Genomic DNA, 26272 nt, shown 5'->3' with positions numbered 1-26272 from the left:
ATTAGGCCTGTGCCAAGGATCCTAATGACTGAAACACCTCTGCGATCCTTGTCCTGACAACCTAAAACTCAGGTCTCCTACTTCAGTGACAAGCTGGTTAACAAAGCTCTCCTGCAAAAGGTAGGAATATTGCTGTTGCTGCTGCCAGCTTGTGTTTCAAAAGAATCATCCCTGCTCCATTATCATCCAGAAAGGGCTACGCGGACTACCTCGGAGTGAAACAGATGCTTTTAGTTCCTACTGGTTCCCTATATAGTCCGTAACAATTTATCTAACGTAACCGGGCTGTATTCCTATGGAAGCACTTATGTTCCCTAGGCAGTCAGCGAAGGGGGGTATACAACACCTAAACTAGACGGGCAGGGTCTCCTTTTTGCGTGCTCCCAAGACATGCAACTCTCTCCAGTGATTCAGGTGGAATTCAGGTGCTTTTCCTCAGAGGGCTGATCACCCACCAAAGCTTAACCTTAACATGCAGGTTACCATACAGGTTTAACATACAGTTTTGTGTCCAAGTGAGGTACAAGTGCTATTTGCTCAAGTGTTAAAAAAGTTTTGCAAGTATGTAATAGAGATATCACTGCCTCCAGTGTAGCGCAACATACTCTCGCTACAGCTGAGTGAGGAAATGAAAATTTCATAGCAGGTATGACTAATCTCTACTTTACTGGAAGTATTTGGAGTCTTAGTGACCTCCTGATTTTGCAGTTTTTCCCACTGAAAGTAATGTTTATGCACTGAGCTGCACAGAGGAAAAGGCGTAGATTCGGGAATAACTTCAAATGCTTTGGCTATCCTAGATGCATTAATTTTTCATTACCTCATTTATAAAAAAAACAACCAAACAAACAAAAACCTGAGGTAAAACTAAAGTATGTAATGAGGACATTCCAAATCAGGCAAAGAGAAGATCAAGCATTTTCTTCTGGCAGCACTCTTAATTATTACCAGTAACGTCCTATTTATTATCATCTTCATTATTGTTTATCCTTTTTCTTTAAAATGATCCAGACTGTCTCCTAAATGTGTATTTTCTTCCTGTTTAACAGAAGCTAGATTCACTCACGGCTGAAAGCAATCAAAGTGTAGACATAAGAAATATATATTTTTTTAAAGCCTGTGCTCTGTAGTTACAATTTAGTTCTGGAGATAAATTGCGAACACAGACTTGGGCCTTACATTCCTACTGACTGAATGGGAATCCTAACAAGTGAAACAGTGTACTCTACAATGCTTATTTTCTTTTTGAACTGGTGACAAATGAGAACTACTGCTTCGAGTTAGTCTTACAAACGGCAGGAATAAAACAGAACAATGCAAACGTTCGTCTTTGAACACTAAAGAGTCAAAGCAAACTAAGGTGAAAATGGTGGCCGGCAGGGTAATTCAGATCAGGAAAGTCATCCAACTCCATAGCAGCTTGACCCTAACATCGCCCCAGAGGCAGTGCTACAGCTGCCAGCTAGACAGCTAGCCAAGAAGCTAGCAGAGGTGCAAGCCAAGAAGCCAGCCATGAACCCACATGCCAATGCAGGAAAGCTATATTCCAGTATTTGGCATCTGGGTCCTCCAGCTGCCAAACATCTCCCATCTGGCTGAGCCTGTGGAATGAGGTGTTAAAAAGAAGAACAGGGGTAAATTATACAAGAGCAAAAGCAGCACTGTTTGCGAGACAGCAAGGACGAAGACGCACATTGTGCCCACCAACATCTGAAACCCGCACAGCATCACTTTGTCACCGGTGAAATGGTGGATTGGGCCACTTCTGGATCAGGGGAGGCAGTATGGACAAAATGCTCAGCTTTTTACAAGAAAAGAACAGTTAGACATGTATGAACTGTAGCAACAGTCCCAGCCTGTGGCCATCCATGGAGGTCAGCAGGTGCAGAACATTTGTATGGGATCGGTTTTGAGTAAAACTTACAGCCTTCAGGCGATTTCATGAGGTCAATTAAAAAAAAGGGGGAAAGAAGCCTACAAAAAGTGTTTCTTCCCCTACCACCACAAAAAAAATCAAATATCTAAGAATTTTTCTGTAGTTTCGTAACTAAAATACTGTAACTTTGCGTGCAATTTTATGGAAGAGTAACTTTCTTGAAGTTTGGTGGAAGAAGATAACTTTAGTAATAAAGAATTTAAAAACATAATCAAACAACTGGGCGTCCATGAAATTTCATTCAAATGAAATATATACACTCACATAGCAGTATTTAATAGTAGTAGACTTCACTTCTGACAAGCAGTTACTGTTCCTAAAATTGCAATAGCACCGTACTCCCAGAAGCAAGACCAGCTGTGATGAACACCCCTAGCAGTGTAAGCAGTTTTAAGTGCAGCATAAGAATTCATACTTTCAAATGATACACTGACTTAAATATTCATCTCATCGGCCTAATTTCCACCTTTCACTCTCCAGACAGGTCCACGTGGCCTAAACGAGGTTTGACAGATGTGACTTTCTTGAACAATTTGGTCTTTTATTTTAAAAAGACATAGAAGACCCTATGTCTCTCTTTCACGTTTCTGTTTTTATTAGCAGCTATTTGCCTCACCAAAACATTACATTTCAGCCTCATCTCATTCCAGTCAGAGCTAACAAACTTGCAGTGGTTTAGAATTGGTACATCAGATGATTTATGCCACCGTCATCTGCATCTAACCACGCATGTTGTTCAGGGGGCCTCATTAGTAGTATCTCATATTCATTGTTACGGTATGCATAAACTCTACATGTAAATTCATGAGCCATTCTTTGAGCAAAATATTGACAACATTAAAAGAAAAGCAAAAAATTGACAACATAAGCCGCCTCCTTGAAAATGTTTCCTGTAGAACATAAGCTAATATAGTTAGTGATTATATAGAATGTTAGTGCTAATTTTGGCTAAAGGACCCTGCATTCCAAAGTGTATCTGAAATATAAATTTATTTCAGAAACACAGCATTTTGGGAGACTAGTAGGCTCTTCAGAATAATTTCTGAAGTTGCAGTGATAATTTTGATCAGATCAAAGAAAATTCTAAGGATTTAAAAAAACCAAACATTATCATCACAATTTCGTAACCAAGGAAAACTTAAAAGATTTGTATTGGCTTTAACAGAGAAGTTGTTTCTGCTACTGCTACTTCGAAAATGTTTGAGTAATAAGATCCTGCAAATTTTTAATATAAATACAACAGTTGTAATGCAATTAACTGCAAATTGGAGACAGGAGTAGATTTGAGGAATGATTTCTGTATTTGACTACTCATTAGCAATTTGAAAGTGTAATTGCTCTTAAACATGCTGTCTTCTTAATTTTATTATGAAGCTTAGCTCTACTTATAAATGTGAAGAATTAGATTTATTCTTCAACTTATTTGTTTATACTGAATGTGTGAAGTTGTTTTTCCTTCTGTACTCCACAGATGGAGGGCCCAAGGATTACTAAGAGCCGATAAAGCAGTGAGTTGATGGGTTTACACTTGTCACACAATGAACATGACTCCAAAGGAACCTTTTTAGGGGCCCACAAAACAAACAAAAGAAGCGGGGGGAGGACAAACAAGCAAGAAAGCACACTGAGAGTGGACATTTCATTGCACACTATTTTAAAACACAATAAAACAACAGCAACGAATCCAACAAAACCAGGGACCCTATCATCATTGGTACATCCTTTCTGTCATACAACATCATTGAGCAAGTGAGGTGAACCCAAGGCACCTTATGGCACCACAATGCTCGCTGAAACCTCCCAGTCGCTCCCCCCACTGAATTTGTATGTCAACTCTGCACTCTAAAGCAGGGCATCTACTGGGTGCATTACACAGTAAGGTTTTAAAATTTTAGCCTCCTTGAAAAAAAAAGTAAGGAGGCGTTTGCAAAGACCTCTTCCGACATTTTACAGCTTAGCTTGTTGACTGTTTCATGGCAACTGGCAATGACCCATTATAACATGAGCTATGTTGATTCACATTAATTTTGTTACTCAATTTCAGTAGACTATTTGGAACATTTTAAGCTGCATTATCAAACATCACACAGGATATTTTTTTTCTGTTCTTGTATTTTAGTCATTGGGATTGGGAAAAAAAAAAAAATTATTGCAGTTTTGCCATGATGCACACCACCACCCTCCCAGCCCCAAAATATAAAAAACAATAGCAAAAATCAATTCTGGACCTTGCCCAGCCCCGCATATCCCCCAGCCATGACATAAAGAGGGAAAGAAAGCTGAAAAGCACTGCTACTAGACTTTGTCAATAAAACAGAACATTATATAATACACAATAAAATGCTTCATACCTGGAGTTGAAAAAACGAAAAGGGTTAACAGCTGACCTGGCACAGCCCCACATGCTCTCTCTGGAAATTGAACACAGACAATTAGGAATTTTAAGTTACCCCAAACAATTGCAGGGGACTTAGACAAGCTTGAGGAACACTTACTGCAAAGTAAGCACATAGCCTCAGTGTGGAAGGGACTTTAGGATTTTCCCATTTGCTTAAAACTCCTTCTTAAACTGAAATTGCTCTGTAGAGGTCCCGACTAATGCTAAGCAAGTGATTAGGAGCTCTGCCATTAATTTGCATGGGAGCAGAATCAAAGCTTAAGGGACCAGGTGTCACTTAGTGGTAATTCTGGATGATGGTGGATCATATTTTCTTATTAAAAAATAATCAGTGACCAAAAGGAAACCATTAATGAGAATCTAGAGTAGCCAGACATTGCACAAAGAGGAAAGAGAGGCTGGAGGAAATGTCTGCTCCCAGAATTCTGCTGCTTAAGTAATATTATTCCCAACACATCACTGAAAAACCTACCCTTTAATGCTTTTTACTTAAACTGAGACTCCAGGGAAAATAGCTAATCTGCTAGGAATATTACTTGGAATATTGAATAACACAAATATACGACATCATAGCGGTATAAGCTCCTATGTTGGGATTTGGACTACGTGGAATGCTCCTTTTCACTGACAAATTCTGATCTACTGCATGTGCTCAAACAAGAAGCATCATACAGCTGGCTTTTGGAAACAGTCCCACCACGTTAGGAAAAAAATAAAAAAGAAAAACCTGTAGAAAGCCAAGTGCATGAATAACCCCCTTCAGTCTTTCTCTCTGTGGTTTAGACCTCAAATGTACCATGAAATTAGTCTGAGGCCAACGCCCAAGAAACTAGCAAAAATATTAGAATAATAACATGAATCATAAAAATGTTCTAGCACACCAGCCGTTGAGTGCATTTGCACTGGAAACATTTTGGATCCTTTATAATGCTCAATTAAAATGGCCAGGCTGGCATAGTTATTGTTGAAAGTGAAAAGGAAAATTTCAAAGCAACTTCTCTTCATTTATATAATTGCACTTTCCATTGGCCCTTGGAAACCTACAAATAATGTATTTTCTCCCAAGATTTTGCACTGCATCTTTCGAAACTCTCACAGTTCCTTGCTTCAAGTGTACAGTAAATATTGGTTGTCTTTACTGTTTCCTTGATTTTGCCGTTTGTTAAATGTTGAATTTCTGATAGACAGAAATCTGCTATCAAGATGACAAAATGATGTAAAGAATTTTCAAAATCTAAGTTATTAGCTGTGTCACAACCAGATACTGCTTTTTCCCACAATCTGTTTCCACTCTCCACGTAGAGTCTCTTCCTTCTTCAGAAACATATCTCAGGTACCTGTCCCGTGCTATCACTAGGTACAGATTTTATTTCACAGTTGTGTCAGTACCTAATCAAAGGGCACTGGGACAAAATCTCCCCTACCCCATTAGCCCTCAAGTGAAATCAATATGCACTGGAAAAATGGCAACTGGAAACCGTAACATTGAACATTCTCTCCCATGTCAATTAAATTATAATCATCTGTGTCTTATTGGAAAAATATTTATTCCTAAAGCTGACACAAACAGCAATACGTTACCAAGAAGTTATGACTCTATGTTTTGTACACTTCTATTCATAAAGGTCCCTTTTTAACAACTAAGAAATAGGGCAGGCAAAAATACAATTGGTGAGGATGATAAGTGTTTGCATGCTGAATTTTTGTCAGTGGGAAATGTAGCAGACAACTAAAACTCTGGTTAGAACCTACAGTATCCAGGCACTGAAGCAAAAAGACAGCCAGGCATCCTCTAACCAATCTCACAGACACCTAAAACTTAGTTTGTTCCCCTGCGTTTCACCTGAAAGCCAAATGGCTGTGGCCTCACACTCAGCCTCTGCTCTGATCCAGAAACCGTGGGGAGAATTGCCCAACCCTTGCCTCTGGGGCTTGAACCTTACCTGTGCTATGAAAATGGCTAAATCACACCTGACAACATGGATTCAGCACAAAAAAGAACTGTAATCCGTAATTGTCACTTCCCAATCCAAAATACAAAGTGAAGGAGGAAAAAGAAAAGGATGTTGTAGGACCATTCCTGGGTATCTTCTGCATCCTATCCTTGTGTTCCAGAATTGGCAAATGTAGGTATATGGCTTCCTGAGGCAGTGCTCTAACCACTAGGTTTTTATGCCAGACGTGGGTGGCTGCACCACTGCTGCTGCTGGGCGTCACCTTTTTAAACAGAGTGAAGGCTGGTAGAAAGAGAATAACATGCTCTGGGATTTAAAACAGGGAGGAATAGGTAAGCTCAGAACAAAGTACTTGATCTCTTATTTTCCACAATGAGAAGTTGGGAACGTAGGCTTTTTTTCTTTTTTTTTTTTTTTTTTTGTCCCCAGACTGTATTTTAATGAACAACTACAGGTCAGAAGCCCAAGATCAAAAGAGAGCAGAGATGACTCATAGCCATGTACCTAGCAGGTAAGCAGCCAGCTCTAAGAAGCTGGTTCCTCTGCCCGTTGAACTTCAGAGCATTTACCTCTGTGCTGACTATGTAATGGGGGCGTTGATGCCTTGCGTAGGTGCTCTGAAACACTGCTGGAGCCCATCACCCGTTTTAAAACCTCACACCACCTCCACCAGACACCCCCAAAGCAATCTGCACCTTGTCTCAAGTGCCTGTGCTGTTATGGTTCTCCTTGGTTCTGGGTACCTGCAGTATTTCACGCATGTTGCCAGCACATGGGGATAGCGGCTCCTCTGTGCCATACAGTATATTGACAAGGATGTACCTGTTACAGAACTGCAAGTACTTGGTAGCTCCTCTCAAGCAAGAGGAAAACCACTTTATTTTGACTGTGCCTTAGTAGTGGCTAAGAATCTCAGAAATGATGTGGTGATAGAGACAGCAAGGAGTTCAGAAGTGGAAATATTGAGTGCAAAGGGAATCAACCTGTTCATCTGAGTAAATAATTTTCAGCAAGGAATTTATTATACAACATTATCCTGTTATTCTGCTTTTGAAACTTTTAAGACTGAGATTTCAGTCATTACTCCAGTTCCTCCTGTGAACTTATTTATAAATGGTTTGACTCTTTGGCCCTGATAAGCAACTGATCACAGAAAAAGCAGTGGCCATCAGTTCTTAAAAGAAACATCATGGTGACCTCTATGTGAAGCTCCCTCTCTGACAGCATTGTATGTCCCTGATTTATTACGCAGTATCCCAGCCCTCTGCTAAATATTGTATTTTTAATGCAAGTAACTGAGGGAGATATTTTGACAAGGCTGAGACTCCTGCTGACTTTTAACGAGTACATAAACACAAGTATTTCTTCTCATGCCTGCCAGCAGCTTCTGGTTATTTCCAGGTTATTTCATTTTTCAGGTTCTGTTTGCAGCGCTGCAGATTTCCGCCAGCAGCAGATACTGTAGACAGGCCTCAGGATAAGTATTTTTTAGGGCAGCCCTTGACCTCAGTACCTGCCAGCCTGCTCCACGCTGCCTGAGCTTAGTGACACATGGTAGGTGAGTGGTTTGGCTGTTGCTGCCTCCTCTGAGGCGCCCTGGTCTCTTCCTTCTTTTCTGCCTGCCTCAGTTTTCATTTTTCCTTGCACCGCTGTATCCTGTAGCAACTCAGTATGTCCCAGAAAGGTAAATAAACTTAAAACGTGACCCAAAACTTCATTCTTGACACATCTTTTGTTTGTCGTGGCTGTAACAATGAAGGTGCTCAGGTTGGACTCTGAAACCTGTGACTATCAGTACTTCTGACACATCTCAGGATTAGATGCTATTATCTCAGCCACTGAGCTGCTCTACTCCTTGTTTCAGCCTTCAATTCCTTTCGTTTTGGCTAGAGTAACTTCATACGTGTGGTGGCTTTAAGCTCCAATTATCCTTTTCCTGATGTGTCCAAAATAGCAACGGTCATGTCCTCAGTCACATACACACGGAGAACGACACCTCCTCGGCACACAGGCTCAGTGCAAAAAACTCTTCCATACCCATCATCCAGGAACTTCCTTTCACTCCTCTTTATCTCCAGCCGAAAAAGAACTTGCTGTGAGAAATGAGGTTGCAGTGGAGTCAGTACCAGTGAAAGAGGATTGAACTAATAAAGGGGAAAACCTAGCACAATCTTTTCCCATTGTGCAGGAAAAAGGAAAATGGCTGAAAAAATGTGTCAGGTTTATTTTTAAGATCACAGGCATGCTCACTCAATTACACGTTGCTAAACAGTGTTTCCCTCTTAACAGTGTCCCCCTTTGCACGCAGCTTACATGCCTGTGACCTACACAACTTCTTTTTGTGATTTTGCATGCATTGATCTAAACCCTCAGGAAACATTTTTCCCTAAGTCAGTATAAGCACTGCTATTAAGATTTAATTGTGCTGCATGTTTGTCTGTCACAAAATCACAGGAACTGCCTTATGGAAGAGGAAAGATAAAAACTTATCTGATCTAGATAATGAAAAAAGAAGTAAATTTGGCTCAAGTGACAGCAGAGGACAATGGTCTTTCTTTTCCTTATCAGTAACTCAAGGTAGCAGTTCACTGAGGTAGTTTTATTGTGGCTTTTTCTGGCAGTGTTCTGCTATCTAATCTGCACTGATGAGTATTCGCCACAGCTTTGGATTTCTTAATGCACACAGCTCTGCCTCTGCTTTCTGTGCTGACTTAGAAAGAAAAAAAAAAAAAAAAAAGAAAAGAAAAAGCTGAATAACGACTCACAGGGGAAGCAGATGCCAAATAGGTGTACAAACTGCTAACTGAGTAGCAGCAATGCATAATGTTATTTATAATTCATTCTTCGGTGTCATGCTCTTCAAGCTATTACACAATGCCTGCCTCCCTACCAATAAAATGCATTTCACATATCCAACCACTAATGACTCAAGCTTCACTCTGGAGGAACACACTGTAGTGGATTAAGCCTGGGACTAGAAGGCAGACGTTCCTGATCCCAGCTCATCCTCTGCTTTGCTGCATGGCCTTGAGCAAGTCACTAACCTGTGGATAATTATAATATTGGAACACACAGGGGACCTGTACAATTTAATTAGTTAATGTTTGCAAAGCACTCCAAAGATAAAAAGTGCTATATGAATTATAAACATACTCTATTGTTTTGGGGCATTTTATTCCAAAGCACATTTGTGCAAATGTGTTTAGCATTGTAAAATCCCATCAATGGCAAAGTTTGATAACTGCCTTGAAATGATTGGCACTTCTTAGACTAAAATTTAAATTCATTAACAAATTTAATCTATTTTTGAAAAGACAATTATATGAGACAATTCAATATAGACATTGAACTGAACCTGGGAAACAAGATCTTTGAACATTTGCTCATGATGGGTAAAGGTAAAGAAAAAGACATACAGAAAGGTATCTATGAAGCCATACATGTTACAAATCCCCCTCTTGCTGCACCATCCCGGTTCCTAAAATAGCCCAAGTATTGAGTTACTTTTTTTCTTTTTAGCATCCAGACTTCAGGACAGTTTCATCGTTAATCATAAGACCTAATGAAGTTAATGGTAAAACTCGTCTGGACTTTAACACAAACAGGGTTCCTTGGTTCTTTCAGTTTATTATGCACTTAATTTAAAAATTTCTCTTAAAAGGAAAATATTACTCCTAGCAATGGTATGGTAAAATATGTAGTGAAGAGCAATGTCTAGCACCTCAAAGTGATTCAAAAGAAGAGAACAGACATGCTAATGGAAATGTTTCCTTGCTCTAGATTCATCTACTCAACAGTCATGGTAACTTACTGTTACAGGGGAGACAGGAAAACATAATTTTGTGTAAACCAAGCTAAAAGCACTTTTATTTTCAAATTAGCTCTCTTCAGGGAACAATTTGACAATACCCCTATCTCCTAATACACTGTCATTTAAGCAATACCGGCCTTTCAAAGCAGGCAGAGATGTAAATTTCTTTGTAGAAGGTGCTTTTGATTTACAGTTGCTGTCCTCCTGGCACTTGTTCCTAATGATCGCTGGCTGATGGGAAATCTGTTACCCTGGCAAAAGGCTCTGGGACATATACTGAGAAATTTCCACACCAAAAATCCTAGAAGCTCTGTGCACACACAGAATGGTATCCTTTGATTTTACTGCCCAACTGTCAAGTTATTAAACTTTCTTTTTTAAAAAAAAAAATTGCATATGAAAAAAAAAGGAAAAAAATAGAAAAAGAACCTTTTTAGAATAGTGTAGGTCCATTTGGATTACTGAAACCAAAGGCTCATAGTTTGTGCCTAAACAGAATCCCCAAAGGTATGTAAGTTTTCAGGCTCTTGCAGTAGAAGTTCTTAGCACAGCTTTAGGCACACATTCCTTTTGATATAAAACCAGAGGATTTTGAGAATTGAAATTCTACTAGAAGAAAGTTTGGAAAGTGCCAGTGTATTTACACTGCAGAAGTCAGTACTTCTTCAGAGAGTCATCTGAACCGCATGTAGTTAGGAGAAATCACAACTATAGTATAGTTGCATAGGCCCAACATTTCGATGTACTGGTTTAGTTTCTTCTTGAGTCACAGACTTCTGGCATGGCCTTAGAAAATCACGTAGACATGGATTCCTCATATATAACTTCAACAACATAAAAGGTTTATCACTCTCCCTAAGCCATTTGTCCAGGCTCCTCTATAAACATTGGGGAAGGCAGGCACCTCCAAAAGATAGAAGATCACAACTGATGAGATGATTTGACCTAGAAGTATGCACACCTCTCCACTGAGGAAATCCAAAATACTTGAGCCTAACTTTTAGACAAAGTGCATTGTGAGAGATGAACCTTGCTGCAAGGCTCAAACTGGACAGTCCAGTACTGACCAGAGGTTCCCTAAGCTAGCTGAGACACAGCACACATCTGCCAGCTCAATGGTGCCCTTGGGCCATTAGCCACCTTCCGCCCCAGCAATACTTTTCACTGCAGAAACCTTTTCTGCCACAGGATACATACCTGAGACTGCTGACAAGAAATAAAACAAAACTAGAAGAGAAACATCCCTGAAATAATGACACAACAGGGGCAGCAACCATAATACAGATGACTGCCTGCCTTACAGGGCTCTATGTCACCAGTGTCTTTCACTTAAAAATCTGAACACACACCTCTCTCTCTATTAATTAGTCAGTTCAGTTTATAGAGTGACTCTCAAGGAGGCTGAGGAGAAACCCCAACACATAACAGCCTGTGGGGAGGTGGGAGGCCCACAGGCAGTTCTGCTTTCTGAGTGTGGGGTCCAACTTCTCCCCAGGAGTGTTGCAGCAACCATGAGACCCTCTGCTCTCAAGCCTTACCGCAACGGAAAAACGCATTCCAGACTTGGGCAAAATTGCAAAAAAAGTAAAATTGAAACCGATGTATTCCCACAATTTTGCTTTAGACAATTAACATTCTCCAGTGAAAAAAAAAAAGCTTTATTGAGAAATTCTGGACCAGCACTAGTCAGTTCTCCATCTGTAAAATCACCATCCAATTGCGTGCCAGTTTTAAAACGAGCATTTGTTCACGGAGGGCGGATGTAGCAGAAGAGAGAGAAGCAATCACACAAGTAGTGCCAAAACACCCTCACTTATGTTTCTTGGAGACTCAGGACAAAGTATTTTGTCTGTAACTAGAAGAAAAAACTGAGGTGAAAGTTCCCTATAATGAATAGCACAATAGTAGTAATGACTGCAGCTGAAGCAGGAAAACAGACAATATCAGTGTAGAAAATGAATGGCTGATGGGAACACAGTTATAAACCTCAAAAGAGATAAAGATCAACCACAGAAGCTGATTTACATTGAAGAGGAGGAGGGAGAAAAAAGAGATCTAGGCAGACAAATTCAGACTTGAAAAATACATACCAATTTAAGAGAGTACATCGGTACTGTGGTTATGCTGTCTGTCTGCTGTGGAATTTCTTTTTTGCTAGTGCAGTATCCAAAACTATCTTCCACTGTATTGCAATAGTAAAAGCCAGCAGAATTTAAAAATAAAGTAAGATGATCATATTAGTATCAATGTATCGATCACATAACATAGCCAAAGAGAACAGGGGGTAGGGTTAAAGCCCCTGATCTCAATTTCATCCAAGCACTCGGAAGCACCCAGCTCAGCTCAAGGAAGAGTTCACACCAAAGGTCACCACGGTCGCATCCAAGTGACAAATGACATTTCTATGAATTATCTGCAGCTGTAACTACAAGTATTCAGGGTTTCCTCTCTGAATTTCCTGTCTCTCCATCAACCCAGAAAAACAAGAAGCTACCTTAAGCATCATCAGTTTATATGCACAGTCCATCTTCTCCTTGACATTATTTGAAAGAAATAAAATGGTTTTGTCAAAGGGGTTCACCGCCTACAACCCCTAAGGAGAAAGAAGTCTAGAGAAAGAGGAATTTCTAGATCTTTGGATTTTTACTGATACACTGATCAAAAGTCCACGCAAAAATCACCCTCTGCCTCTCCCACTTCTACCCTCAGCTCCTGCAAGTAGGAGATCTTATGTAGTGTGTGTTCAGGGAGAGAGAGCTGCATGCTGTAAAATAATGTATTTTACTGCGCAGATGTGCAGGGAAAGGAGATGAATGCCCTGTTCAGGGTTTGCATGACTATAGCACAGAGCTGCCTCCTGAGCCCCGCTCCATCAGGGTTACCTAGGGATGGAAGGGCTGCCAGGCTGAGGGAACAGCACGTGGCCTCCAATGGGGGCCCTTAAAAAGTTTTACTGGTCTTCTAGGGCTTGACTAATGCCTTCTCTTCCCTTGGCTTCATAAAGATTTCTAGAGCATATCTGAGATTTGACCCTGAATATATGATGCTATTCTTGCTGTGTAATAAGCATCAGTGGTGTCAGGCGTACAGAAGCAAATCTGCTCTTTGTTAGAGAGCTACATGTCAAAATGAGTTTGTAAAACACGCTACAAAAAGGATGAAATGCTGCCTACAATGCAAAGCCCACTGAAATCTACATATTGCTGCAATATTTATTATCAGCCAGAGCATATTATCTGAGATTAATAAATTATTCTTAGTACATACTATGGTAAGGCATAGCAACCGCCATAAAGTAGCCCTGTCACATAAAGAAATTTCACCAAAGTACCCTGCTTGAAATAATGACTTTGTTTATCTATAACTTAACATTATTGATTGGGTTTGCTGAACTGAAGAAGGACTATGAAGTCATTCCGAAAGAACTACTGAGAAATCTGGACGCTCAGCCAATATAAAGCTAGCAGCAAGAAGGCAATTTCCCTGAGAAAAAAGAGTCATACTTGGTTATTTTACAAATATGCAAGCAAATTACATTCCGTTTAAGTAAACAAGAACTAAAGCCAAACATGTGGCTCTTAGTGTCTGATTGTCACAATTTTTACTGGTAAGAATTTTTTTCTTGTAAGACTATAGTGGACCTGAAACAAAGCAACAACACAGGTAGATGCCTTCCAGTTTTAGAGGACGTGAAAAGCAAAGCTTTCATATAGGCATTCCAAACTGTCCTGTGACCCAGCCACATAAGGGTAATTTCCAAGACAACAAGCTTAAAAATGGGCTATATTAAAACAACAGTTCCTCCCCAAACACTGACTAGTTGGTTTCCTTCAGCTCGTGGTTAAAACCTTGGCATTGCTAACCCCACCTGGCAGATTTAGATCCAAGAGAAGATGCTGGAGCATTCAGTATCGTCCTGTCACTCCCAGCTTCTGGCACGCTGACTCCCCAAGTCAGGCGCCGTGGATTGCCATTCCCTCACCTCGCACCAGAGATCTGCAGTGCGGACACGTGTGTCCCAGGCAGCTGTCTGCACCGCCTGCAGTCAATGGAGAGGAACGGGCGCTCATGGGCTTGACTCACTCTCTTTCCCTGAATTAGACAGCTAGAATAGGTCAAAAGAATTACCACCTGCACACGCCAACTGGTATCTGGTCCGTATGCAGGGAGGTGAGCTAACTGGCTCAGATGCAGATACCTACGTTGCAGATGTCTAACAAGGCAAGATGAATCTCGAACCCCATGGACAACAGACAGGGAAAGTCAGGAGGCTCACCAAGGCAATCCCCCCCAGTCCCGCTCATTGCACGAGGGGCTGCACACGACCAACCCAAAGCAAATACCCCCCAAAGGGTATTTGAAATCCCCTTCTGCTCCTGGAGAATAAAAAGCAATAGGCAAATATATATATACATACATATATATATATATATAAAATCCTTACGCAGGATAATTTAAAACATGTCTGAAAACCAACAAGGAAAAGGTCAACTGTTGTCTCACACCTGCCACCAGTATCTACAAACTAGGCTTGGTATTTTGGTTAACAAAGACAAGACTGCACAACAGCAATCTGGTATTGAAGGAATGGATGCTGCCATCCTGTTGGAGGTGCCATGCTGTACTTCCCAGCCAGTATCCCACAAGAAGAGAAGACTCTCTCAGCAAGAAGTTATTTTTTGTTCTTAACTGCATAACTGTTCACAAGAAAGAGCTTACAAGCTCACTTAAGAACACACTCTGTGGGACAGTCTTCTAGACTCTGAGGTCCAGCCTACCTCAGTTAGGCACTTAGCTTAGACCTACGCTTCACTGCCTACAGAAGCAGTCTTTCTATGCATGCCCCTACACTGTCCAGTTATTCAGCAGAACAGTAGGTGCCTTTCCACGTCCTCAGAGGAAATTCCTGTCTGCTAAGTTTAGACATTGAAATTGAGCACACAGGATCTCCCTTTGGAAGGCTTCAAAGGCACTTTCGTCTCTGCAACGAGGGTACGTAGAATGCGGGCTTTTATTTTCGGTGGACTGCTTTGCTAAACATTTAATACTAAGGTACATGTTAGATGCCTAAATTAAGAATAGAGCCTGCCTGTAAGGTGCTTATTACAGACCGAGAAAGAAATGGATTGAGTGGAGTCGGTACAATGTGCTAACATCTCTTTTCAGCTCAACAGCTGTATGTGTAATGTCTGTGACTGAGAATGAAGAAGACAAATTGCAGATCACAGTCAAATTAGATTTTCCTAATGGGGCTTTTGAAATAAACTAACAGATGATTGTTTAAATAAAACCTGTAACAAGGATGAGTTGATGTTATATTATTAAATTTCTTAATTTAATTCTTAAGCTCCAGAGCCAGCCAAGTAATATTCAACACATTTACCTTTACAAACTGTGGAAGGCATTGTGGAAAAGCTAAATAAGCCGTTCATGGTTTGACCAAATCGCTAAGTGTTCCAGCAATATCAATCACAAAGAACAGTATGTGCCTGCCAGTCGTATGTTAGAAGTATTCGCTAGCACCCCCTGCTTCCTCTTTTCATTAATTAGACAGAACTATTTAGTGCAAAATCATGACAGGTTGCTTTATTTTTTCTGAATTATTATGTGTGCTATAAACTGAGAGAAAAATACTTAGCACTTCAGGGCCTTGTGTTGTAACTAGTGAATTCAAAATATGCGTGAGGCCTGTCTATGAAGCAATAGTGTCACTGCTGAAGAAGCCTTCCCTTCTTTTATCACGGCCAGGAGGGGAGCTTGCTAATTACAGTGAGAGTCAACACCTTGCCTTGCCCTTCCTCTTTTCTTAAGAGGAATATAGGTTTGAGGTTACTCCGCTTGACTAGAAAACCAGTTAGTGGATGTCTGGTGAAACTCCCAAAACAGTAGTTCCTCCTCAAACACGGCTTAGTTTCCTCTAAGCAAATAGGACATTGCTTTGGAAACATTAGCGCTTTTGGCTACCGATGGCCAGGAAAACAAAGCAAAACTAAATAATTTTAGAGAAGATATTTAAAATGCATCTATAATAAATTACATAATAACAATGTCTAATGGCCTTTATTATATCCCTTCCCACTTAAAAACATACAGAACGCCCATATTTTGAACCTCTCAGATAAAGTAGTATGTTCTGTGGGTCTAGCACAGGCTTCAGTGCCTGGAGGCTCTAGTTCTATTTCCAGCTCTGCTTCAGACCTACAGGGTGACCTTTACGCATAACCTCATTTTCCTCACCTATAAAATGGGGATATTAATACTTATTTACCTCACAGTTGGTTCCCTTCCAGCTGCTACAGTGACTGAGCAAGCTCATGCATCTACAGAATTGCTAATGCTTATCATAAACTTTTTCTTTTTTTTAAACAAGCAATACAGACATTAAATTAAGAGATCACCTGTCCATCCAGTGAGTAAAAGTACACAGAAAAATAACAGCAACGGAAAAATTGTTCAAAGCCCCTCGCTAATTTCCTTTCAATGACACCGTCCTTCAGGAGAAATGTAGGTAGCTCCTATCTGACAGCAACTAGAAGAAACTTCTTGGTGCTGCTTTCAGTTAAGAAAAAAAATCAATGTTTTTTGAGTGAAAGTCTAACCTGGTCTCCCTTTGGAGAGGATATAAAAACACCGCAAGCTTTGCAAGTAAATAAAGGGGGGGAAAAAAACCAATTTCAATTTGAAACTTTACCTAATAATGAGAGCAGAGAGAAAGAAAGGAAAAGAGAATCGGAGGGAGAGGAGAGATACAGCCATCTCTTCCCACAGGGAAGGAAGCTACGCAGCAGAGATGCTGGCAGGCATGTCGGCCCACAGCCGGGGGGGACACCCCCGCGCCGCCACCGAGGGATAGTGCCTCCATCGGCCCGGGAGCACCTCGGTCACACTCATCTCACTCTGGGAATGTGATACTTACTCTTGTACTGCTCTGGCTATGGAGAGCGCTGTAGATCCAGTTTCATTAACGCTATCTAAGGTCACATTTGGCAGGTCGTCATCATCACTGTCACTTTTAATTTGTCTGGGAGATAGGCCTCGGGGGTCCATTTGTGCTGGAAAGAGACATATAATGGATTAATATGAGCGTGCTGAAATTAATCTTGTCCCAGAACAACACATCCACTCGCTCGGGCCGGATGGCACGGCTTGTGCCGAGCGTCCCGAACCCGGTGATGGATTCGCCGAGGACGCCTACAGCCAGGCCCAAGCATTTCCCGCGGCACGCAGGCTGCACCAACCCATCCATCCGACCTGAAATAGAACTGCACACATAATATTAATCAAAAAACCCAGGTTACCCTCAGGTTACTTATTCATAGAATCATAGAGTGGTTAGAGTTGGAAGGAACCTAAAAGATCATCTAGTTCCAACGCCCCTGCCATGGCCAGGGACACCTCCCACTAGACCAGGCTGCTCAAAGCCCCATCCAGCCTGGCCTTGAACACTTCCAGGGATGGGGCATCCACAACTTCTCTGGGAAACCTGTCCCAGTGTCTCACCACCCTCACAGTAAAGAATTTCTTCCTAATATCTAGTCTAAATGTACCCTCTTGCAGTTTAAAACCATTACCCCTTGTCCTATTGCTACACTCCATGACAAAGAGTCTGGCTGTCTTCAGAAAGTGGAAAGAAAGGGCTGTGTCTGCTTTGTACAACACAGCACACTCGAGAGTAAATTTTACAGCAAAATTTCAGTAGCCATCTTTGATTTCGACTGTCCATCATGAGATACGAGGTTGGGACTCATGTCCCTCCAGGTAACTCCAATTAACAGTTAACTTCAACCAACCAGCCCCGCAGCCAAAATGGCGTCACCTGAGGGAAAGCAGGTTTAAAAAAGGGCAAAAAAAAAATGCCATGCAGGCAGAGTGAGGAAGAAAGTGTAAGAAACAGCCCTGCAGACACCAAGGTGAGAGGGGAAGGAGGGGAGGAGATGCTTCTCCATGGTGGAGCAGGGATTCCCCTTCACCTGAAGAGACCATGGTGGAGCAGGGGAGGAAGGAACAGCAGAGAGGAGCTGCTGTGGACTCACTACAGCTCCTGTTCCCCATAGCTCCCATTCCCCATCCCCATGAATGAAGGAGTGAAGCTGAGCCCAGGAAAAAGTGGGGAGGGGGCTGGTTCTTACCATCCTAATCTATTTTTAATAGGCAAGAAATTGAATTACTTTTCCCTAACTCAAGTCTGTTTTGTCCGTGACAGTAATTGGTGGGTGACCTCCCTGTCTTTATCTTCTCCCATGAGTACTTCCACCTTATTTTTCCTCCCTGTCTCATTGAGGAGAGAGAGTGTGAGAGCGGCTGGGTGGGCGCCTGGCAGCCAGCCAAGATCAACCCACCAAGAGTTAAGTGTTGTGCCAAAAAGAGATGGGAAAGAAGAGGAAAGCAGAAAGGTAGGCTACCTGCCTTCCTTCTTATCCTGGCTGCTGCCCTCCAAAGGGAAGCAAGCCCAACTCACATACAGGCAAGGGGAGGAAACCAAGAGACAGGTTTGAAGGGCGCTGTGGGGCAAACGTGTGACCTGGGATAGTCCTGAGAGAAAGGTGGGGTTGCTTGTGTCAGGGGACAGACCCAGGGACAAACCTGGAGGTGATGTAAAGAAACAGACATTTCCCCTCACCCATGAAATACCGCATAGGATTTACTAAGTGCTGAGAGACACCGAAAGCAGCTGGAGTAGAGAGCAAAACTGGAGAGATGCCTGACCCTGCAAGGGAGAAGATGGAAGGGGAAGACAGGCAAAGAGACTTGTTTAAATACATGTTTGTTTTGTTTGGCCAGGTGAAATAAGAGGAATCCAAGATTATTTCTTTAAAAAGCTAACTGTTGAGTTTGTGCTCTCCTGTACTGCAGTGTCAGAGACAGGACACTTTCTGGGTCTTGCAACACGCTTTTCCAGAAAGGTAGCTGTCATTCCTACTCAGCTCTGGCTAACCACAGCCCTAGACAACAGGTATCACAGGCTCCTGTTAGAGATCAGTGAGCCTACGGACAGACAGCAGCTCCAAAAGTCACAGTTAAATTTACCATTTTGGCATGTTTCTTATGTTACCGTGTTCGCTGACTCTAGAAAAGGGACTGAGTTACACTGAAGAATGGGAGGGCTGTGGACAATCCAGGAGCTGTGCAGCCATAAAAGTAGCACTGATGGATAGCTGGGCTCTCGAAAAGAAAGCCCTCTCCAAATGAGTGATGACTCAAGGGAAAGTTGGTCTTAAATTTTAATTTATGTCTTAACTGTGAACCACCTCTGAGTAAAAGAACAGTGAGTGATTATAACTACCCTTCAGCTGCATTTTTTTAATGTTAAAGAACTTCATAAAGAAAACACTATTAAAATATGTTCAGCAAGCTGATGCAACAACCCCTTCTGGAAGCACAGTGTATTTACAGATGCGCAGTGTGACTCCTGTGAGCCTTCTACTAGCAGAGTTTAGGCGCCTCAGTAATACTGGCTAGATTTGGACTGCTTATTATTTCTTCCTGTGTGGAAAAGAAAACACCTTTTGTTTATCAAAGCAAAGACTGTTGACAATGAACAACGATCTGCATGAGACAAACGTTCAGCCACTTAGAAATTGTTCAAAACATTTAATTGTTTTAGATAGAAAGAGCACCATTCTGACTGTGTTTCTTAAAATCACGGCTTACACATGATAGTACTCAATGAGTATCTGAGCATAGGGATAATCTAGTATTTGATTTAGGAGCAACTGAACCATTTCTGAGGATGTCTCGTTCCCTATTGTTCCTTCTTAAAAGCAACTTTAAGTATGAGCTAAGTATGTACTTATTTCATTACTTCTTCAGTTTTTCTTAAAGTGAATCTCATTACAACAAATTGCATGTTTGTATCTGCCCAATATTTAAATGTTGCTATACATGATGCTTTTGTGAAAGCTAATGTTTGTAAATAAAATTAAAACTATAACAAAAACCTATGTATGTGATACTTTATTAATGATGGCTTAATCTGATTTAGACTACAGCAAAAGTTTTAAGTAGCTAGCTCAGAAACTTTCTTAACGTTTAAACCTAAACCTAACTTGAAATCACTGAAGTTGTTACATAATTTAGTCTGTAATACAATTATACATGAATTTTGATCACTTAGGTGCGAATACATGTACATAAAACGAGACATTATAAATGGATATGAAAAAGCTTACATACTTTTGTTGCTTTTAAAACACGCTGTTTCATTATTATTGCTGACTGTCAGCTCTTATGATATTATTGACACTCCTATGATATTTGATGTTGGTTTGAGATTACCAGAGGAATTTGCTAGGATGAAAACTCTCAATTACATAAAGACACTACCTTCTCTCAGTTTCTGCTCCGCGAGGTAAATCCTACTCTGTATACTCCTAACGTAGCCACAAAGTTGCCACTGGGGTTGTGCTTTTCCTCCTAGGGATAATTTGGCCCACTGGGCACGGTGTGCCCCACCAGTTGCCAACGTTTGAGCACATCACAAGGTGCCGCGACAGTTGAGCATGGCGAGAACAAAAGGTGAGGAACGGAAACTTAACAGTGGGCAAATTCAAAGGTGGGCAATTCAAGGACATTTTCTGTAGTATTTTTGCAGTTAACCTAACTAAAGATGGTAATTAAATTATAGAACGATCTAGGGATTATTCCCTTATATTTTAATGTTGGCCTGCATACACATTGTTTTTTGTCTCCTTCTCCGTTTGTGACCTCTTCTCAGCTGGCGGACTTGGGTGGCCGACGCACTGGGGAGCCGAGGTGACTAACCAGGAGGCTGAACTTCACTGCTGCCGGCTGGTGTAAACTGCCCTGTTTTCTCATCAGCACAGCTGCAGCAGGGAAAAACAGCCTTTAAAGCTATTCTCCTCCGCAAAATGAGCCATGTGAATAACCAAGTGGACAAAAGCCTAACAGATATCTCCTCCTCACCGCTCACTACAGTGCGCAAACTGCAGTACAGGATTTTTGTATATTCAGAGTTCACAACTCCTACTTATGTCAGCAGCTTTGACTTTCTCTTGGACATCTAAGAACAACTGTCGAACTGCTGGCACCAAGGTTTATAAATACCAGCCGCAGTTCATAAACACTGAATTAAGAGTAATTACGGGCCTAACGAACATCAAACGGGGGAAGAATGAAGAGATGCAGGCAAGAGATAATTTAGCAAATGAGATGAAAAAGGTGGAGGACAAGTGAGTAATGGAATGCAATTGGCAAGCAAGGTGGAGGAGAGCCCACAAAACATGCCAGCGCATTTCAACCTCCCTTTGTGCTGTACCTTCCTCTGATGACCAAGCTTTTCCTTGAACTTAGGACCACGGGTTCAGAAGGGACCCAGCTGGGTCACTGAATTAAGTCCCTCCTATCACAGGCAGACACATTTCATTAATAAAGCTCAAGCCTTAAAAATAAGCTGGTTTTCTTGCCCTTGCTACTGCTCTTGAAAGGCGAGATTTGTCCGACAGAGCTATCCGGTGGTTTTGTGAAGTGTGAATGAGGCTAAGGCGAGGCAAGCAAAAAGAAACGAGTCAGAGACTGCTTTCGTGGGACAAAGGTGTCATTGAAAGAGTGCACAGGAGCTACAGAAGCAAGCTGTTAGCACTCCATGCTGAAAAGACTGGTGAGCCAGGGGAGTTATTTAAGAACGTCTGCAAGTGCTGAAGGCTGCAAGCGGCCACGTTGCTTTCCATCCTTGTTAGCCTCAAGTAACAATGATCCTTTTTGCTAAACAAAGTACAGAGAATTGCTCTTGATGCGTGTACATATATGCAATCACTTCTCAATGGCCCCTTTGCCAAACTGTACCAAAACGGAGTTTCCCTTTGGGCGGGATGAGCGAATTCACTCCCTGCACTAGTTTTAAGGCAAGATGTGCAAACGGGTCTCACATAAGGCACATTATCAGCCTGTAAATACTCCAGAACTTGGTCTACCATCATTAATATTGTATCTGCCAACTGTCAGTTGCCAGCAGGAAGAAATCTGATCTGGATCAGACATAAGCTTGCTTCTATTTCTATTGAACTGAACAGTTTTTGGCTTTAAAATTTATGATGGCGGTGGGGGCAAAACATTACCTGATCCTATTTCTCAGGACAAAACTGCCCCTTCTACAATGCTGGAACAGATTTAAACATGCACAGCAACTTTCTAATGAGCACTGACTGAATTTGTGTTTTCTGGCAGATATGGCTCTGTCAGCCTTGACATGGTACAGGATTAGCCATGTCATGGAAGCAGAATCTCCAAGAAGGATGCAGCCTGCCGGCTGCTAAGGGCAGATGAACCCCTCGGAACAGGACACAGCCTCCACCTTCCCAGGGGAATAACCTGAGCACAGGACCATGCCATCAGGGCATTTTTCTCCTTCTCCACTCTCTAAACTGGTGCTCATGCCCACATCAGGGCATCTCATGGGAAGTGGGGACTGCAGATTTCAATCTCTCCAGGCTGACCAGAGCCCAGCACACCACCTCTCACTTCTCACACCCGTGCTGGTGTTACTAGGCTATTGGGTAAATGCTATCTCTCTGTCTGTCATATTTGGGTCCCACTCAAGTATGTCCTTATCGCTTTGCTTCTTCCCAGCGATTATTTAGGGATACGCAGCTCAAGTGCTCTGATGTGGTCAACCAAGGCCAAGCACTGCCAAAAATCCTGCAGTTGGATGCATGCAAGCGGCCTAAATCTGTGCCCTTCTTGGCATGAAAAGGCCCATACACTAACACACTGCTATCACTGCTGGCAGTTTTCCGTTACCGCAGCCTGATTTATTTCCTCCCGTCAAATTTCCTGCGAGTGAAAGGGATGAAAATTCATCCCATCAGTAGGCTCACGACGACCCACTAGAAGTAATTTCACGTCTATACACTATCTTTGATTTAAAGGCAAATATGAGCCCCTTGGGTTAAAGATGAATGAAATATTTAAAAGCAGAAGAAAACTAAGTAACCATCAGGATTTTCACCCCTCTTTATAGCTAAGCCACATAGTATTAACTAATGCTGAAATGACTCATTATGAGATGATGCTTGTTGGTGTGAAAATAGAGAGAAAAAATTCCAGCACCCTGAAATATTGAAGCCTCTGGCTCATTTTATCTTAATACCTCAGTTTTCTGCATTAAATTAACTTCTCGGCTAATAACTTTGTAAACATAGATACATGTAGGCCTGCTGATACACCAGAACATAATAAAAACTGAATTATCCTTAGCTGCTTTCTTGAAATAATTAAAAATCTATTTCTGCTTTTTGAAAGGATTTCCAAATTCAGAGTCTGCTTGCTTTTGTTTCACGTATTAAACTCACCACCTTGCTTTCTCTAAAGGATGCCTAATACACAACCTGCTAATCAAAGTGATTGCTCATGACAGATTTCCAAGCAGCCCTGACATCCGCCCACAAGACCGGATGGCCACTTGCAGGGTGACACAGGTCTGCAGCAGGGAGACATCTGACGTGGGACCCCCCAAGTGTAATGCCAAGGCCTCTGTGTTAGGTGAGATGTCAGCCTTGATGGTGGGGAGTCCCCTCTGGTCTTGCTAGCTCTGATCCATGCTACGATGACGTATTTGCTCTCGCAAACATAGGCGCAGATTTTTATTGCAATGGAAGTTTAAATGATGCATAAATGAATAGTTCTGAGGTACCTCAAATAAGCCAGAAAGAGTTATGCTTGCTATTGCCAAATGCCTGCCTTAGAAACTGCTCTCCAGTTGCTTCCAGTGCATGCTGGCATACGGCAGGTAGAAGAAGATTATCTCTAGCTGGAAGCAATGGTTGCTTTGCACTAACCACCATGAGGAATGGAAAGCCAAATGCTACCCCACACCCCAGAATTAACATTTACAAGAATCTCATTAGTACTGCTGTTAACACTCATTAGTACTGCTGTTACACACATGTGTGCCTGTGTGTTTGCAGAGCACGAAGGACTGAAGTAACAAAGCGACATTTGCTGCCAGACTCCCAGAAGTCTTGGACTCAGAAGTATTGGAAAATATGGTTAAGAAAATTATATGCCCCTCATGCTTTAGCACAATACGCTGTTGATCTGCCAGCATCAGAAACACTGCGAAAGAAGTAGTCTGAACCTAATAATAATCTGCCACTCGCAATGACCCCATGACCCAGCAGCACCTAACAGTACATTTCCATCATCCCCTGTCCTCTCTTACCCTGTCCTCTCTCAGAGCCCCGGACATCAGGAGCTGGATGACGCTGGGAGAGGAGGGAAGACCCTCTCACCTCCTGTGCTCAGGCACGTTCCACTGCAAATAGAACCGCCCCAACCCTCCCATACAGCCAGCAGAGGCAGATGGGTGTCTTCAGGGGTGCTGAGCCCACCAACCTCAGTGGACCACATGGGGAATTCAGCAGTGTGAGCCACCCTCCTTCCTCTTGCCAGATGCTGGGGCACCAGCCCTGGCAGAGGAAAGTGGCTTGGTGCCCCTTTGAGCCACTGTGGACCCACTCCTTGCTGGGAAGAGGTGGAGAGGAGCCTTTGCCAAGTGACTCTGTCATTCCTTGGTTTTCTGGGAAAGGAACAAAAGCGTCTGGGGGATCTCAGTAAGTGCCCAAAGATGGGACAACAGCAACAGCATTGCATGGCCTTGCTTGCTCCCACTCTCTCCCTGCTTGCCACCGTTGGCTTAATGCCATAGAGGCATCTTGGACCCTTGCAGCAACGCTGAAGAAAATGCTATTTGGCCGCATAGCCCCAGTGGTCAAATCTGGAAGAGGGGTAATTCACAGGGGGAGACAGTAATCACCATTAAAACCAAAAATCTGCCAACAGTTATAAATACTGTAACGTCTAAACCATAACTTCAATCTCTACATTTGACATACGGCACAGTTTGGTACCTGAAATATTGCAAGAAGGAAACTGCTGGCCAACAGTGACTTCTTTTGCTGTTTCTTGAACTGCCACTGTTTCAAATACCTCTGATAAAAATGTGCATCTGGGTGGATCAAATGCCAAGCAGAGGGACTGACTCATCTCTATCCTTCTCAGCTAACTCTTGGAAAATGGGTTTTACCACCCTGCAGGCCCAGCCTCACACCATAGCCTGATGTCTGAAGCAACTGAACATCCCACTTCTTGGCAGTTTTTTTAGATAACACGAGCCCAACATGGATTTCCCCGGGAGGACAAGATCAAAGGAGAATGTCACACACACTGCTGTATGTTTTTACCAATGGAGGCAACACTTCCAGATGCAGATGTACAGGAGCTATTTGAAATGATGCCCTCAGAGATGAAGTGTTATAGTCAGGTTTACTTAATGAGTTTTAGGAAACCAAATCGTGGCTTTATGGACCTAACAAATGCACAGGAATGATGGTATTCATTATTTTCTCCTCCTAAGATGGTCCATACTACATGATGCACATATAGGGCATTTTTCTTCCTATTTAAAGTTCATTACAAGTGCTTTATGCACTGGAAAACGCTCTGAGCGCACCTATCAGATTTTCAATCAAAACAACCTGGTGTCTGGTAGGGGCAACAGAATTGGTCAATTTATTTCATAAAACTTTATGTACAAAGCAGCAGTATCCATGAACTTAATGGTCAGAATATAGAGTCTACAGGGGTAATTTTTATTACAATTTATAGCAAGATTACCCATACTCCACAGTTTTCAGATTTTATTGAGATTTTATGGGACTATATGGCTAGAGCAGTTAACTGCACCCCGCACAGCTATGGTTCACAGAGAATGGGAATTGGCACTGAATGCACAGTGTAACTAATCTACCAGAGAATATTAATTGCTATGATCCAATCAAAGGCAATATTTAAAATCATTTCACCAGTCAAATAATTTGCCATAAACCTGTAAAAGAATAGCTGTGTGGAGAAATACAGAGGTGAGAGTGATTGCACGGATGTAATATATGCACATATTTAAGCATTTCTGTCACTCGGTTGTATACATAAACATACAACACCATTTTTTTTAAGCAAAGGACTTTCCTCTTTCTAAGCTATGTGAATAACATGAGACCTCATCTACACACAAAAAAACAAACTATTGAGACTACTGAGATTTATATCTCACTGAGCATCCAATATACAAATACTCTATCACCAAAAGTATGCAGGGAAAACAATAAGGACAGAAAATATTTAATATTAAGTAAAATATTACAAAGCCACTACAAAAC

At 41.8% G+C, this 26272-nt stretch overlaps 1 protein-coding gene across 17 annotated transcripts in view; it reads right to left on the bottom strand.

Annotated features, from left to right (window-relative positions):
- The window catches only part of KLF12 (KLF transcription factor 12), a 246985-nt gene that overhangs the window by 56360 nt on the left and 164353 nt on the right, over positions 1–26272 (bottom strand). For 10 of the 17 annotated variants that reach the window (XM_074564086.1, XM_074564095.1, XM_074564209.1 and 7 more), the window contains 2 exons: positions 17017–17152; positions 4288–4347 (listed from right to left, as the gene is read on the bottom strand). In XM_074564086.1, the coding sequence (XP_074420187.1) occupies positions 4288–4347; positions 17017–17152 (196 nt within the window). The remainder of the gene's footprint in view (positions 1–4287; positions 4348–17016; positions 17153–26272) is intronic. The other 7 variants (XM_074564149.1, XM_074564141.1, XM_074564218.1 and 4 more) reach the window with 1 other exon arrangement.

The sequence above is a fragment of the Larus michahellis genome, chromosome 1 (genome assembly GCF_964199755.1).
Source record: "Larus michahellis chromosome 1, bLarMic1.1, whole genome shotgun sequence".
Classification (NCBI taxonomy): Eukaryota; Metazoa; Chordata; class Aves; order Charadriiformes; family Laridae; genus Larus; species Larus michahellis.
Note: the sequence above shows the minus strand (reverse complement) of the source record. Positions and strands in the feature narration are given on the sequence as shown.